General features: G+C 37.8%; 1 protein-coding gene across 2 annotated transcripts in view; it reads left to right on the top strand.

The window, feature by feature from the left end:
* Positions 1-15708, top strand: part of ATP2A2 (ATPase sarcoplasmic/endoplasmic reticulum Ca2+ transporting 2) — a 44707-nt gene that overhangs the window by 22715 nt on the left and 6284 nt on the right. For both annotated transcript variants that reach the window (XR_014684331.1, XM_084491403.1), the window contains exons 6-19: positions 444-524; positions 2316-2401; positions 3320-3784; positions 6468-6556; positions 9079-9181; positions 9719-9850; positions 9940-10062; positions 10228-10446; positions 11753-12088; positions 12320-12540; positions 13233-13435; positions 13867-13952; positions 14405-14538; positions 15566-15683. Coding sequence is in view for 1 of the 2 variants with exons in the window: in XM_084491403.1 (XP_084347529.1) it covers positions 444-524; positions 2316-2401; positions 3320-3784; positions 6468-6556; positions 9079-9181; positions 9719-9850; positions 9940-10062; positions 10228-10446; positions 11753-12088; positions 12320-12540; positions 13233-13435; positions 13867-13952; positions 14405-14538; positions 15566-15683 (2396 nt within the window). In the remaining variant the exon portion in view is untranslated. The remainder of the gene's footprint in view (positions 1-443; positions 525-2315; positions 2402-3319; positions 3785-6467; positions 6557-9078; positions 9182-9718; positions 9851-9939; positions 10063-10227; positions 10447-11752; positions 12089-12319; positions 12541-13232; positions 13436-13866; positions 13953-14404; positions 14539-15565; positions 15684-15708) is intronic.

The following is a 15708-nucleotide window of genomic DNA, read 5'->3' as shown; positions in this document are numbered from 1 at the left end:
AACAGAAAACTGACTTTGTGCATAAAGAAAACAACCAGAAAACTGGCCAGGACAGTTTCTGAAAAGGAAACTTGATTCAACTTATAAATAACCAAAATTTGTAGCTATGTATTCTGAAATTGGTTATCTTTCTCCTGAGAATGTTCTCCCTTCGCTGTAATGTAGTCATGTGATTAGAAATACAAAATAGTGATTTTCAAAAATGTTTCTTTGATGGGGTGTAGAGATCTTGAAGACAAACATACAATTTCCAAAGTATATACTGGATACTCATAAAATGAGAGTATTGAGAACCACAAAATATTTAAGAAGCTGTTAATAATCTTAATCACCTAAACATTTACTGGAAAATTCATTTTCCTGGCTGATAAAGCTAATAGTAATTTGGTTAGAAATCTCACCAAAAAACAAATGCTAACTTTGTCTTATTAATTTCTTTGTAGTTGGAGACAAGGTTCCTGCTGATATAAGGATTACATCTATCAAATCTACAACTCTAAGGGTAGACCAGTCAATTCTCACAGGTATGAGTTCTGTGACCTTTGGAGAACTACGCGTACATTTCGAAGTGACTTTTTACTGTTCTAGAATACTATAGACTATTTCCCTATGGATGAGCCAGAAGCTATAGAAGTACAATGTTGCACTTAAGTGCAGTATATTTCAGATCTAGTTACTTAAATTTTAGTGGTTGAATGCGTTAACATTGTCACTTGTGTTCACATTTGTGGGGTGAATATTTTTCTGAGGTTTATAATACCTTTTTGATATTTTTAGTTGAGAAGCACAGGAATCTTGTGAGGAATAATTTCTTTCCTAGTTTATGCATTCTTCTAGGTCTGAACATCCTGTCACTGCTTGAATATGAAAGTATGGAAATCTTGCTAAATGTCTTCTGTAACACCAATTTTCTCTCACAAGAGCTTCTAAAATACAGGCAGCTGTTAAATTGCTGTTACTAAAGCCTTATTTGCTGAAATCCTGTCCATGCACATTCATGTGTTTTCTGATACTAGCTCTCAAGCGCAGGAGCTATATTTAGAGCGCTTGCAGATTAGTTGAAAACAAAACAAAGTAACGGTACTTCTGAATATAGGAAAGAAGCTAGGAATCAACCAAGCATGTTATAAGAGTTTTCTCAGCTGGAACATGAAGATCTATCTGCCTGTTTTGGTAGTATAAATAACAAATGTCAACTAGCTCTGAATTTTGAAACAGTAAATTATTCATCAAAAATTTATTTTTGATCCTTAAATTTGTCTTGAAAAACAGGCTGCAAATTTTCTTAGTACATATCCTGAATAGCACAAGACTGGTCAAGCTTACTTATGTTTAGCATAAGAAAATGTAAGCACTCTGTGTTTGTAAAGCTATCAGAACTGGAAGAAGTAGAAGTAGTCAACTGGAAGCTTGCATAAGGGGAATAATGAATTCCCTGCCATTATTTAAATAACTGAAAATATTTACTTTTTTAAAAGAAAACACTTTTTGAGCCTATTTTAAATTGATGTTTGAGTCTTCTAATTAGTAAAACAGGACTACAGTCTAAGATGCTCATCAAACCTTTTAAAAGTAGGAAGCTTTGGCTCTCTTGGGCTTACAAAAAGTAGTATGCTTAAGTAGTATGCTTTTAGCATCAGTCACTGAGTTACCACTCTTTTTGAAATCTGATGTAGTAATTAACATCTCTTCTTACTGAAAAGAAGCTTTGTATTCCGGTGTGATGTTTATGGAAATTGAGACATTGAAGGTTTTTATGGAAGAGATTTCAGAAGGCTTCCAGCTAAAGGAGTTAACTGACAGATGGCTGCATAGCGTTAAAAAGAGAAAATCAAGGTTTGCCAATAGATGCATAACTGGTAACATGTAATTATTTAAATGAGAATGTAACTCTTCCAGTGCATAGAGAACAAACTCATGAATGCATGAGAAGCACAAAACAACACTGAAGTAGAAACTTCCTGGTGAAATAATGAGAGGTCATCCTTGATGCAGTAGATCTTGATAGGTTAAAATAAGGAGTGGTGTGACTACCTATGTGACCACTTTAATGTCTCTTAAAAGACATGGTTTATGCTTCATTGATTTCTAACTCTATAAAATGTTTACTTAAATCTTACCTTATTTTCATTAAAAGCCAGCTGTTCAGTTCTTTGGTCAGTTGAATTATTTCCTGTTTTACTTAAGCAATTAATTTAAAGAAAGCAGTTTCACACACAGTCTTTTTAGGACTGAAGATTATAACTTTTGATTCCCTACAGGACTCAAGATGATACATGTATAATCTCTTCTTAAGGCTATTATCTTCATTTTAGGTGAATCTGTCTCTGTTATTAAGCACACTGACCCTGTACCTGATCCTCGTGCTGTAAACCAAGACAAAAAGAACATGCTATTTTCTGTAAGTTGTTTTGAAAGTTTTAAAACATACAAAACAATACAGATAAGCTGATAAACGAAAGTGAGGAGAATTTAAAGCCTGAATCTAAAGGCCATATGACTTTGCTATATTCTCTGTGCCATATGTATGTAGTCTCCATGTGCATCAAATGGAATGAAATAAAAGTTAGAAGTAACTTTTAATGAAAGCTGTCCTTAGGGAAGATGCTTGTTGAAACCAGTTTATGTGAGGAAATTCATTTTTGTCCTTTACAAGAAAGTTTTGAAGGTTGGAGCACGTGCACTTTTAAAGTGCGCCTAAATGACTGCTCTTTCTAAAGTAATTGTTCTCAAGACTGATAAGAATGTGTACCTGAATTGTGCTATTGTGTTGCTAAAACTGAGAACTAGCTTGATAAAACAGAAATACGGAGTTGATTTGAAATTTGTTTCATGGAAGTGTTGAATGCCTTTCAGACACTGAAATAACTCTTACTGTTGGTGAACTCCCTGTAGAAAACCTAACTTCTTGCTCACGTTAAACATGTTCACACAATCCCACAGAACGTGTCTATTACTCACAATAAATAACATAATTAGGATTGGTTCTTGCCAGGCTAAAACAAAAGAAACCCACTTAAGATGTCTGTAGACATAGGTACTGAATGCATAGCAGCTGGGTTTGATTTTGATGCTTATAGTAGACCAGTATGGGTTCGTATTGGGCCTAATTTGTAAATAGGAATTATTTTATGCTGGAATATTCTCTTGCATATATTGGGGGAATGTCGTTCTTCCTCTCTTCTTCCTTTTCCATATCCTAACTCAAACGTTCTCTAGTCTGGCCTTGTATAAATGTGTGTTGTTTTATGTTTTCTTTATTAAAGGAAACTTTACGGTTTGAATGCAAGTTGTTTTCTCTTCCCTTTATGTACATTAGGGTACTAACATTGCTGCTGGTAAAGCTATGGGAGTGGTTATTGCAACAGGAGTAAACACTGAAATTGGCAAAATTCGTGATGAGATGGTGGCTACTGAACAAGAGAGAACCCCTCTCCAACAGAAGCTGGATGAGTTTGGAGAGCAGCTGTCTAAAGTCATCTCACTTATCTGCATCGCTGTTTGGATAATAAACATTGGTCACTTCAATGATCCGGTTCATGGTGGCTCCTGGATTCGAGGTGCTATCTATTACTTTAAAATTGCTGTTGCTCTTGCTGTTGCTGCTATTCCCGAGGGTCTGCCTGCTGTCATTACCACCTGCTTGGCTCTTGGAACCCGCCGAATGGCCAAGAAGAATGCTATTGTTAGAAGTCTTCCCTCCGTAGAAACCTTGGGGTGCACCTCAGTTATTTGTTCTGACAAGACTGGTACCCTGACCACGAATCAGATGTCAGTCTGCAGGGTATGTTGAATTGGCTTGCTCTGTTTTTCTTTCTCTCCTCAGCCATTCAGTTTGAATAGTCAGCGTTGTTTGAATTCTTTTGATCAGGATTTTTTTGGTTCTCATATCATGAAAATCTTGCTTTATTTTCCCAAGATAAACTTCTACTTTTAATTCAGTTTGCCAGTGTGTAGTGTTTAAAGGCTTTTATCTCTTCCCTTATTTAGTCATGGCCAAAAATAGCTGTACCCGCATTTGATGGAAGGAAAGGTTGTTTGAAAGCAGCTTCCTATGGGCATTCTGCAAGCATGTCAGAATACTGGTGATAAGTTAGTATGATTTGTCCAGTTTCAGAAAGTGGTAGGATGTGTAGAAGTATAAAAACATTCACTTCGTAGGAAGATTACGATGGTGGAGAAGCTTAGCAATGAGAAAAAGGTAGAAGGTTTACTAGCAGTAGCTTGGATGGTCTGAGTTATCTTCTCTACTGTTTCCACCTTTTTTTGGTCATCGTTGCTAGCTGCTGTTGCTCTGATGTAGATCCCTGTATTGGTTTCAGTGTGCATGACTAATCTGGCAACTTGAGGTGCTGTTGACCCTGTCAGCTGCATTGCCAGGGTCCTCTTCAACGTATGGTGCGCTTTTATGTAAGCATAAGTGATGTGTGCACCTCCCTTTCTGCTCGTATTCATTCTTGTGCTGATTGAGATTTTTATAGCTAGTCACCTAATACAACACATGTTGTGTTGCCAGTTTTCCGTGCTTCCCATGTACTTGATATTCTGAGTAGGAATTTTATGGAGAAAACACTAAGTTCTTTTCACAATTGTAAATGTTCAGCAGCATAGCAAATTTATGATATCAAATGTTTGTTCAGTCATTACATCGGGTTAGAATTCCAAATGTGTAAATGTTGCGCACTACAGACTGGTATTTTTGGCAGAAGTTTTTAAGTCTTAACCACTTTATTCTCATGTGATTGATTTTTCTTTTTAATCGGTGGTTGACTTATTCTACATGCTTCAGTATTGTAGTATTTATACCTAAGAGACACAAAGCAGCTGCTCATCAGTATTCCAGAGGAGGTTACTTGCAGTAGAGTTGCATAACTGCCCTAGTCTTTGCAGAGATTTTTCATCACCAAATGCAAGCTGCCAAAAATGAAGATGCCAAAAGCAGAAGGCTTCATGGTTAACTCATTTAAGAACCTTCAGATGTATTTACGTAAAAACCCAAATGCTCTACTCCTTAGATTCAGAGGGCTAAATATTCTACATCTCTAGCAGTACAACTTACCGGGTCAGGCAGCTACAGAAAAACCTTAATTGCTTGACTTTGCGAAGCACAGCAAAATCCTAATATCTGTAACCAGTATGTGTATTCAGCTTCACTTGAAGCAGAGAGATTATCTAGCTTTTTAAGAAGCATTTTTACAATAGTAATTCCCTTTTGCAGTTAACAGTTTTCGTAATGTTAAGTAGTAATTCCTGAGTGTCCAAAGGAAATGTTTCCTAAATATTTCAGTCAAAAGCAACACTTCTTTAGGAGAAGATTTTAAGTCTTGTTTTAATGTCCTCCTGTCCTGTTATCTCAGACAAGAACACGTTTACTCTGTTTTATGATGTTCGTTTATCTGCTTGTTTAGCTTTTTAGTTTTTTAAAATTACTTTGAAGATTACAGGGACTTGAGACATTGCAGACCTAAATATTAGGCTGTGTTTTGTGAATGCTTGCCTAAAACATAAGGCAGCAGAGTGAGGGGAAATGAAGATATTAAAATGAGGTATAGCAAAATGGCTCATAGTAACCAACTTCTAAGAAGTTGTATTAAAATACATTATCAATCAATGAGAACTTTCTCCTCTACTACCAGCTAGTCCTGGTAGAGTATGACAACTTGAGGTGCCACGTTTTTATCTCCACTTTCACTGATTTGAATCTGCTTGCAGCTCTCCTAGAACGAAAACGGAAACAAAGGACAGATGAACGGATGCATGTGTCTTAGAGCACAAATGCATCCTTCAAATTAGTGTATTCATTTGAAAATAACTTCAGTCTGTGCTGTAGGGACACTTGAGCTGTCTGAATGGTTCTAATCAACCAGTGTAGACTGATTGTAGATTAAGTCATTGCGAATGACTTAGAGAAACAGGATAGGAAATGCTTTGACTGATTTTAAGGGGAACTTGTAGTCTGCCTCTTGCCTCAAACCTTACCTGCTGCATAGAAAAGCTTCTGTTATTTGTAGATGCTTTGTATTTTTGCTTTGGTAAGAATTATCAGTGTACAAGCTGTCCTGTGCTGCTTTTGATTGGAACTGCTACTTCAAGCGTACACAGGAGAATTAATTTGAGTCTGAAGCCAAGGAAGAACTTAGGCACAGTCAGGACTGGGAGCTAGTCTAGTCCTAATAGCTGAAGTTAAGTGTACGCTCTATAGGACTTTTTTCATCTCTTTGATCTACTTGTGCCACAATTGAGTTTTCAAATAAGATCTGAACTGAAATGCTGTGTTCTGTACTTCATGCTTCAGTACAAGGAGCTGTTCAAACATGTATGGGAGTGAAGTTCAAAGTATTGTCTGGTTTTGTCTAGTTTGTTTACTGAACATGGACTTGCTTCTTGTACCTGCATACTTAAGGTTTAAATCTCATGCATTAATTACTTTTCAAAGGCACTTCTAACACTTCTAACTCTAATTTCAGATGTTTGTCCTGGACAGAGTAGATGGAGATAACTGTTCTCTGAATGAATTTACTGTAACTGGTTCAACATATGCTCCAATGGGAGAAGTGTAAGTGTTAAATATTTGTCTATTTACTCACTGACTGTTACTGTAGACTTGCAAAGTGATGTGTATAATACTCAGTAATTGAAAACTCAACCAGTGAGAGTGTAAACTGCCTCAGAGAAGACTTTCTTAAAGTATCTTATGAATGTGCTGAAGTTTTCTTGAATTTACTGTAAATTCCTCTGTCCTGCCCTCAGCAGTTTGTGGGGCTTGATGCTTCTGTACTTGGGTAGTGTATGTGTTTGTCTCAGCCTGTGGCATCTGAGTTGGTACTAAGCCACTGGCTTTGAAAAGGCATGATCCATTTATGTTTTACTTCAGCAGTTTCAGGTCTCTCCTAGTGGGATAGATGGTTCATCCTGAGAGCATCTAGAATCTTAGGGTTCTGATTCTAGAGGGAGAGAGCCTCCTTCTATCAGGTTGTTCCTGCTCCTTTTATTTGGCCAGTCTTTCACGTATTTTTATCACTTCAGTTTTACAGAATTAGAATTCTGTGTGTAAAGTAGAACTAGATTCAATTATTTTAAACATCTCGACCTTATGGAGTTTCACATACAGGCCTGAGACTTCATGCAGTCTTCACCAATCTCAGTAGCAATTATCCCTCTTTATGGTCTTAACTGCTATGAAAATTAATGTTCTCAGCAGCTGGAAATCTTAATTCCCCAAGTCTCTTTTTGTTTCAAAGCTAATTGCTGTCAAAAGCTTATGCTTCTGTTTCAGCAGACAGAATTAGACAAGGTGACACTCTAGATCCTGAAAAGCATCTAGCTATTATGCTTTTGCTGCTCTCTCAAGAACTAGAGATAAATGAAATAATAAAACTCAGTGAGGTGACAAATGTGAGTATAAGAAGTGTCATCAATGTATGTTAATGTTCTGTTTTTACTTGCTGAAACTGGGGAAATGTGAACAAGTGTGTGAGTAGCACTGCGTTCATGTACACAGCATTTTGTAGTGACTGAAACTTTTCTAGTGACTGATTTCTCAGTTACGAGACTGTGTCCTGAGGCCTGACAAAACGCTCTAAACTGTTTGACAATGTGCGTGCTGGTTTGCAAAACGAGACCACAAAAGTAACAGTGATTGGTAAGAACTGCAGCAAAAGCTAGTAGACTGCATTTCTTCATTTTTAGCTAATCAAAAAACCTGAAGCTTAAGAAAAAGCTTCACCTAGAACTGACCCCACAACTTTGACTCCATGTGTAGTTGTGTTACTTCAGACGTTGTGATTGCTGATAAGGTACAGGCAGGGGAAAGCTGGTATAACAAGTTAGGGATATTCAAATATGCTGGTTGTCTGCAGGGTTCAGAACAGGTGAAAGCAGGATGTACCAGCTGTGACAGATGATGGGACAAACTGAGAGCTGCCGAGAACTTTAAAGAGTTAAGGGCTTAGAGCTGCTAAATTTTGCTTATGACTGTAGGATTATATGCAAAATGGAACTTTAAAGCATACTTATTTTTAAGATGTGTTTTGTTCATACGCTATTATGCAACGCTGGATTTCTTTTGCAGTACTACAAGAGGCTGAACAAAAAGCTTACATAATCAGACGTCATAGGCAGTGTTAAGCATTCTTATGGAGCAGTGATCCATTTCTTTCTTTCAAACATTTTTCTCCTTGAGGGCTTTAATAAGAGATGGTACAAGAGAATTGTCTTGCTGATTCTGGTAAAAATAACAGCATTGAGCACTTTTTATGGTTCCTTTATGTTTACTCTAGAAGTGTGCTGATGCTACAGAAAATTAGTTCATTTATTATCTATTTCTAAATGTGGAAGCAAAGAAGTTCCTTTTATTTGTGATGCCTGAAGGGTATACTACTTAGGGAAAATGTACCTTTGCTTTCCTAAAGAGCTCAGATATTCATCATTAAGTGTATATATAAATACTAGAAAAGAGTATTTTTTTTTTCTTGCTAGTGGAATTTGTGTTGTGAAATGACCTAGCTTTTTATTGGTTTAGGAGATTCGCCTAGAGCACAGATTAATTTTTAAGAAATAACAAAGACCAAATCTACTGCCTGTCCAGTTCATGCATAGCAGTAAATCTGCAGAATGTGCAGTGAGACTAAGGAAGTTAAGCTCCTAATGTGTCCAGCAATATCCTTTTCCTTGGAACTCCCCTCCAAGTCATACGTGCTGTAATACTGATTTCAGATTCTTCTTTCACTGAGCTCTTTATTTCTGTTCTGTGTTGCTGTATGACTGTCACTGGAGGAGATAAGGTTCTGTAATTCAGGTAGTAATTTCATCGGTAATGTTGTGCTGTTCATTTGTCTGATCTAAAATTCAGATTTCACCTTTATCAAATTTATATGATAAACTTAAATTTATTTTTATTGTCTAATAACTGCATATCTATTTAAAGGTATCCGGATTCTCTGGTGAACTCTGTAGTTCCAAGTCCTTAATAAGCATTGTATTAAATGGCAATACAGTAGCGGGTTTAAAGAAGGGAAATGTGAAATGCTAATTCTAAATAACTAATGTAAATTTCCCCCTTTTTCATCCTCTGGGAAGGCATAAAGATGACAAACTTATTAAATGTAGCCAGTACGATGGCCTTGTGGAACTTGCAACGATCTGTGCGCTCTGCAATGATTCCTCATTGGACTACAATGAAGTAAGTACATATCCTGGAAATATCCTGGAACAGAGGGGAGTGTGAGAATGAGGATAAATGTTTGTTCTCATCTGTCTATGTAATACCTTTCAGTGGTAAATCCCCTTCTATTCAAGGAAGAGTATTTAGGTCTTCTTAAGCATTAATTCTGGGAATGACTTATTTGTTGAACACTGAGGAAACTTAAGCCAGGCAGTAAGTGTAATCTGGAACTTGGAGATCTCTTGCTGTGTAGAATGCACTGCTGCTTTCTTGCTTTGCCTTGCCTCCTTAAGGTTGCTACATCTCAAAATGACTTGACTACATGATAAAATACTGACGTCATTCTCTGCTGGTATTGAGAGGAAAGGCTTGAAATTTTCTACAAATTAAACTCCTCAAAGTTGCTTTTTAAAAATAGTTTTGCTTGTTTCATAAGCCATATTAAGATTTGTTAAGCATTTTTTTTCCATTGCGAAACTTGAACTTTGTCTCCAGTAGGTTCCAGCTGAGGGTTAAAGTAAACTCTTGTGTTTGTTTGCTTTGTGTTAACTAAAGGCTAAGGGAGTATATGAAAAAGTGGGTGAAGCTACAGAAACGGCACTTACCTGTCTGGTTGAAAAGATGAATGTATTTGACACAGACTTGAAAGGACTTTCTCGAATTGAACGTGCAAATGCTTGCAATTCGGTCAGTACTCTTTTATCTGGAATTCACTGGGGAGTAAGTTTTGGTACGTATATTATCTAAAACGTATTGTTACGCTGTTGTCTTAAAAGGTGATAAAACAACTTATGAAGAAAGAATTCACTCTGGAATTCTCAAGAGACAGAAAGTCTATGTCTGTCTATTGTACACCGAACAAACCAAGCCGCACGTCCATGAGTAAGATGTTTGTTAAGGTAGGTTCCATGCTAGAGAAGTGCAGTTATGGAATGGCTGCAAAGACACAGTAACGTTAGAAACTGTGGCCAAACTGCTTGGACATGAAGAACTTTGTTAGTGTAAGCAAATGCTGTGTTGGAAAGGAATTTTTTAACTAAGATTTCTTTTTTTGCCTCTGCAAGGGTGCTCCTGAAGGTGTAATTGACAGATGTACGCATGTCCGTGTTGGAAATGCTAAAGTAGCATTGACCCCAGGAATTAAGCAGAAAATAATGTCTGTTATTAGAGAGTGGGGAACTGGTAGAGACACATTGCGTTGCTTGGCTCTGGCAACCCATGACAATCCACCTAGAAAAGAAGAAATGAATCTTGAGGACTCCTCAAACTTCATTAACTACGAGGTAATTTTAGTTAAATGTCCTTTTAACATTTCTTCCTCTCCCAAACTGGGGATTGGTGACTCCTTATGTTTGACCCTTTTCTTGAGGTAGTTAATGCTGAGAATGTCTTACTGGGTGTTTTTGATGTCAGACACAATTAGCCACATCTATGGAGGGAATTATCAGTTTATAGAACAGATTGTATGTAGCTTTGAAGAAATTCAAAGGATACTGTCTGGTAATTCTGTGGTTTCTGGTAACTGTCTACCTTTTTCTTTCACCAGTTAATTTTGGGTTTAAAAGCAAAATGTGCATTTGTTCTTGATGGCTGGTTATACATGCTGTCACTTGGCTAAAAGCAGGAGAAATCAGCTAGAAAGCCACCTACAAGTTATACTGTTTTGCATATATGCATACAGTCCTGAAGGTCATAACAGCATAAACTGTTTCAGAGACTGAAAAACCTTCCCAAAAGTGCATTGTGGTTTCGGCTTCAATGATTTTTAGTTTGACACTGCTCAACTGCGAAGACCTCTGGGGATTTTATGATGAAACCTCACTACCATTTTGTGCTCTGAGGATCGGGTTTACTTCCCCTCCTCCATACTGTTGTCTGTGAAAAATCTGTCCATGATTATCATTTTAGCTACTCTGTAATTTTCCAATGAAATCTGTATCAAGGACTTGGGCTGGGGTGGAGTGTTGGGGGGCGTGATAGCAGTTGGTGAGTTTTGGTTTGCGCACTGTGCTGCTGGCTCTGATCATGAAAAAGAAAAACTTGACTGTAAGTTGAATTTGCAAGGGTAACAATTAGATCACAGATAATGAAATGAACGTATTTGAGGCAAGACTTAAAAATGTAGGATCCCATTTCAGTGTATGCTTGTGCTCTCGGAATTAACTATGTCCTCCCATGTGCCTCTCATGCATGGGGTACCACGTAGCAATGTGATTCCGAAAGCACCAAATGCTGCCTCACCTCCTCGTACTTGTCAATATGCGTATAGATGTGTGACACTTTGGTTCTCCCACTCTCTGAATTAAGTGTCAGACCTAAAGTGCTGTGAAAATTTAGCATAACAAAACAGGTAATCCTTCCAGAATGAAAACAACAAGCATATCACACATAATACACTGGCTTTGGCCAAACATCAAGTTGACATAGGCTTCAGTGTCCAGTTGCTCAATATAGAATATTGGGAATGGGAGTAAACACAAAGGTCACTACACTGAGATGTATGTTTAGCATGCAAATAAAAATGATTGTTTTGCTAATGTCAGATGTCTACAGGTTTTTGTGCTAAAACTCAGTGCTGTATTGTTTCAGACCAATTTGACCTTCGTTGGCTGCGTGGGTATGCTGGATCCCCCAAGAATTGAAGTAGCTTCGTCTATAAAGCTGTGTAAACAAGCTGGTATTAGAGTTATTATGATCACTGGTGATAATAAAGGCACAGCAGTAGCTATTTGCCGACGCATTGGTATCTTTGTGGAAGATGAAGATGTGTCTACAAAAGCCTTTACTGGCCGTGAATTTGATGAGCTCTCACTTGCTGCCCAAAGAGATGCTTGCCACCATGCCCGTTGCTTTGCTCGTGTGGAGCCTTCCCACAAGTCTAAAATTGTGGAGTTTCTTCAGTCTTTTGACGAGATTACAGCTATGGTGAGGAATTGAACTTTTTACTTGATTTGAAAGGCAGATACTGTGTTTAAACCTAAATTATGCCCTGTCAGACTGATGCCTTGTTCAGGACTTCAGCTTTTTCCTGAACTCCATCTCATAATAGTTCTGTGCTTAAGTGATTTGATCTAAAATACCAGACGCGATGTGAAATCCTTTTCTTGTCCTATATAAAAGTGTCTGCTCTTCTTCAACTTTAAATTCTTGTTTTAGACTGGTGATGGTGTCAATGATGCCCCTGCATTGAAGAAAGCAGAAATCGGAATTGCTATGGGTTCTGGTACTGCAGTGGCTAAAACTGCTTCTGAAATGGTTTTAGCAGATGATAATTTCTCGACTATCGTAGCTGCTGTGGAAGAAGGACGTGCAATTTATAACAACATGAAGCAGTTCATCCGTTACTTGATCTCTTCCAATGTTGGAGAAGTTGTGTGGTAAGTTTCAGGTGTTTTCTTTGGGCTAGAGTAGTGATGATGGAGTCTATTATTTATTTACTTCCAGTATTTCTCACTAAAACCAGAGAAACAGGTTCCGTTCTCCAGGTAGTAGCTCATTTTGACTGTGTGGAATGAGGTCTGTATACTTCCAGGGTCAGTAGCATTTACTGGAGAACTTTAGCATAGCACAAAAGCTGAGCGTTGCGTTGCATATAATACTCTAACTCAGTAGGTGGCTAAGATGCTTTAGTTACTTCTGTGTTTGGAATGCTTCTCTGTGGAACTTAATTGTAAAAATTAGAGGACAAAATCTTGTAAGATCTGTTATTTCAGATAACATAGCCACAGATCCAATTTAAATGTTTCTGTAACTTAAACCTCAAGTTACAGAAGAAAGTCTCTTACATGTCCTGGGGAGAAATGTTGCCCCAGTGCCACAGAATGTAAGTATTGATCTCCTAACTGTTGCTTACATCAAAGCATACTTTCTCCCTGAGCAGAATATAATACAGCATTTGTCTTGCCCTATTTTTTTTGTATATTTTAAAGCATTAAGAACTTCAATGCTGTTTGTGATACAAAATGGATAACTCCATGTGAGAGAACAGAAAGGATACTTTAATCTTAAGCATTAAAGAACTTATTTGCGTTCACAAAAATAAGCTTATAATTGGTGGGTTTTCTTATAGTATCTTCTTGACTGCTGCCCTGGGTTTTCCTGAAGCTCTAATTCCTGTCCAACTGTTATGGGTAAACCTTGTGACGGATGGTCTCCCTGCTACTGCTCTGGGCTTTAATCCTCCTGATCTTGATATCATGAATAAGCCACCCCGCAACCCTAAAGAGCCACTGATCAGTGGATGGCTATTCTTCCGTTACCTAGCTATTGGATGTAAGTAGTAAGAGCTTTCTTATTTCTCTTAACTACAGCGTGCAGATTTTTTGAGGCCCACTTTGAAATCAATGTCTAACTTTTGCTCAAGTTCTGAAAACTAGCAATAGATGATCTGTAGAATTGGTATTCTATTTTGAGATTCACTGTTCTGTGTATTTGCAGGCAATGCCATGATAGAATGGTAAAGCGGTAACTTTTTCTGTTCATTGCTAACAACAGAGGCAGAAAAAGTTATAGTTGCATAACATCAGTAAGACATCTACCACTTCATCGGAAACTTTTAATTAGATTCTAGATGTATCTTTTAGATAAATTAGTCTATTTTTTTTCAGTACTTGGAGGTTTCGAAGTAGAAGTTCAGGTGTGGCAAGTGAGATCTTCTCTTGCATAAAGTTCACAACACTGAAAAAAGTTTTGTTTTCCTCAAGGTTATGTTGGTGCTGCCACAGTGGGTGCTGCTGCTTGGTGGTTTATTGCTGCTGATGGTGGTCCAAGAGTTACCTTTTATCAGCTGGTATGTGCTCTGTTTAGTTTCTCCGGGGAAAGGGACACATTCCTTTTATACATTTTTTTTTTTCTTGAAATGACTGTAGAAAAACAATAGCTTATTTTTAAAAAGATTTATGTAATGAGATATTCTTTCGGATTTGTTAAAGTAAAACTTATTTTAAAGACTAATCAATTGTGATCAAGCTCAAAGGTGGCATACCTGAGCTGCTAAACAATTCGGGGGACTGAGGGGTGTCTTGTAAATAAAAGACTAACAGAAATTTTTCTGAAGCTGGCAAAAGCTTTTTGTTTTTTTGGTGCTTGTAGTGTCATATTAGACACTTGTCTCTCCTGTAGTGTGGTGCTTGTAGGATTCATATTTGAAATTTTTTCTGATACTAATTACTTTCTAATAGCCTATTTTACATTTAAAAAGTTAACGAGCTGTAGAAATGAGTTCACGTTTTTCTGTTCTAGAGCCATTTTCTGCAGTGCAAAGAGGACAACCCTGACTTCTCTGGTGTCGACTGTGTGGTGTTTGAGTCTCCGTATCCAATGACGATGGCTCTTTCTGTACTTGTCACCATAGAGATGTGCAATGCTCTCAACAGGTTCGTATCTCCACATCAGAAAGCAAAGCTTTTGCGTAGCTTATCCAAAATCCCACCTTCTATGCAGCTTGGTTCAGAGTGTGTGGACAGCTCAACGAATAATGAGTCATACTTCCTTTCCAAATCCTGGCAGTGCAAACAAAATGACTCTCAGATAACAATTGAGATCCCTTATCATAAGGTGTATTTTTAATTCTGTCAGTTCATTCTGGCACTTTACTAAGCATAAGCAACTGACATATTTTCCGTTACTTTTAATCTGAGCTTAATTAATCAGATTATCCTTCCCATGTGATTATCAAGGAGAACTAAAATAAGAATGTTGAAGATATGGAAAATAATTTTTCCTGCCCAAAGGGAGTGTGGGTTTAGCCAATTAACGTTATTATAAATGGAAACCACTAAGTAGCACAATGTCAAGGGTATTTTCTTCAAATAGCTTAGAGGTCACTTTAAAGTTGGTTTTTAAAATTAAGTGTGCTGTGGTAGTCCTACATAGTAAGGTACTGCTCTACATTTGGTGTTCTGTATCTCAGACTCCTCTGCAGATTGAATCTGGAGTGGATTTAAAGAATAAGCATGAAGAAGGTGCAAGTACATGGCCCCCTCTATATTCCAATCTATAACTGACCTTTGGAGGAAATGGGGAGGGAGAAATAGGGCCCCAGCAGCTGACAGACAGGAGGATTCTGTCTCACGCTGTTGTACCCAGCGTTCCCTCTCCACACCTGTGGAGAGGATGTCAGGGTCTTAGCAAAAAAAAAAAAAAAAGTAGATTAGGTCAGGAATGGGCAGAATGCACAAAAGTTTTCAAAAACAAACATGAGACTGAACTGTGGTCACTCTGTGAAGCAGTCTTCCAGGGTGATCTAAAGTTGTAACTTACTTAAACCATGCTTTGGTGTCCTTTCCTTCATGACTGGGATAACTGGGGCTTGCCTTGCTGCTCTTTCCAGCTCTTTTCTGATGTACTGAATTTCCTATTGGTATCTTGTACGTACACACACGTACTGTGTTTCTGTTGCAGTCTGTCAGAAAACCAGTCCTTAATGAGGATGCCCCCGTGGGAGAATATCTGGCTGGTGGGCGCTATCTGCTTGTCCATGTCACTCCACTTCCTTATCCTTTACGTGGAACCGCTGCCAGTAAGTGCTCTATATCCCCATCCCT

This window comes from Aythya ferina, assembly GCF_964211825.1.
Source record: "Aythya ferina genome assembly, chromosome: 17".
NCBI lineage: Eukaryota > Metazoa > Chordata > Aves > Anseriformes > Anatidae > Aythya > Aythya ferina.
Note: the sequence above shows the minus strand (reverse complement) of the source record. Positions and strands in the feature narration are given on the sequence as shown.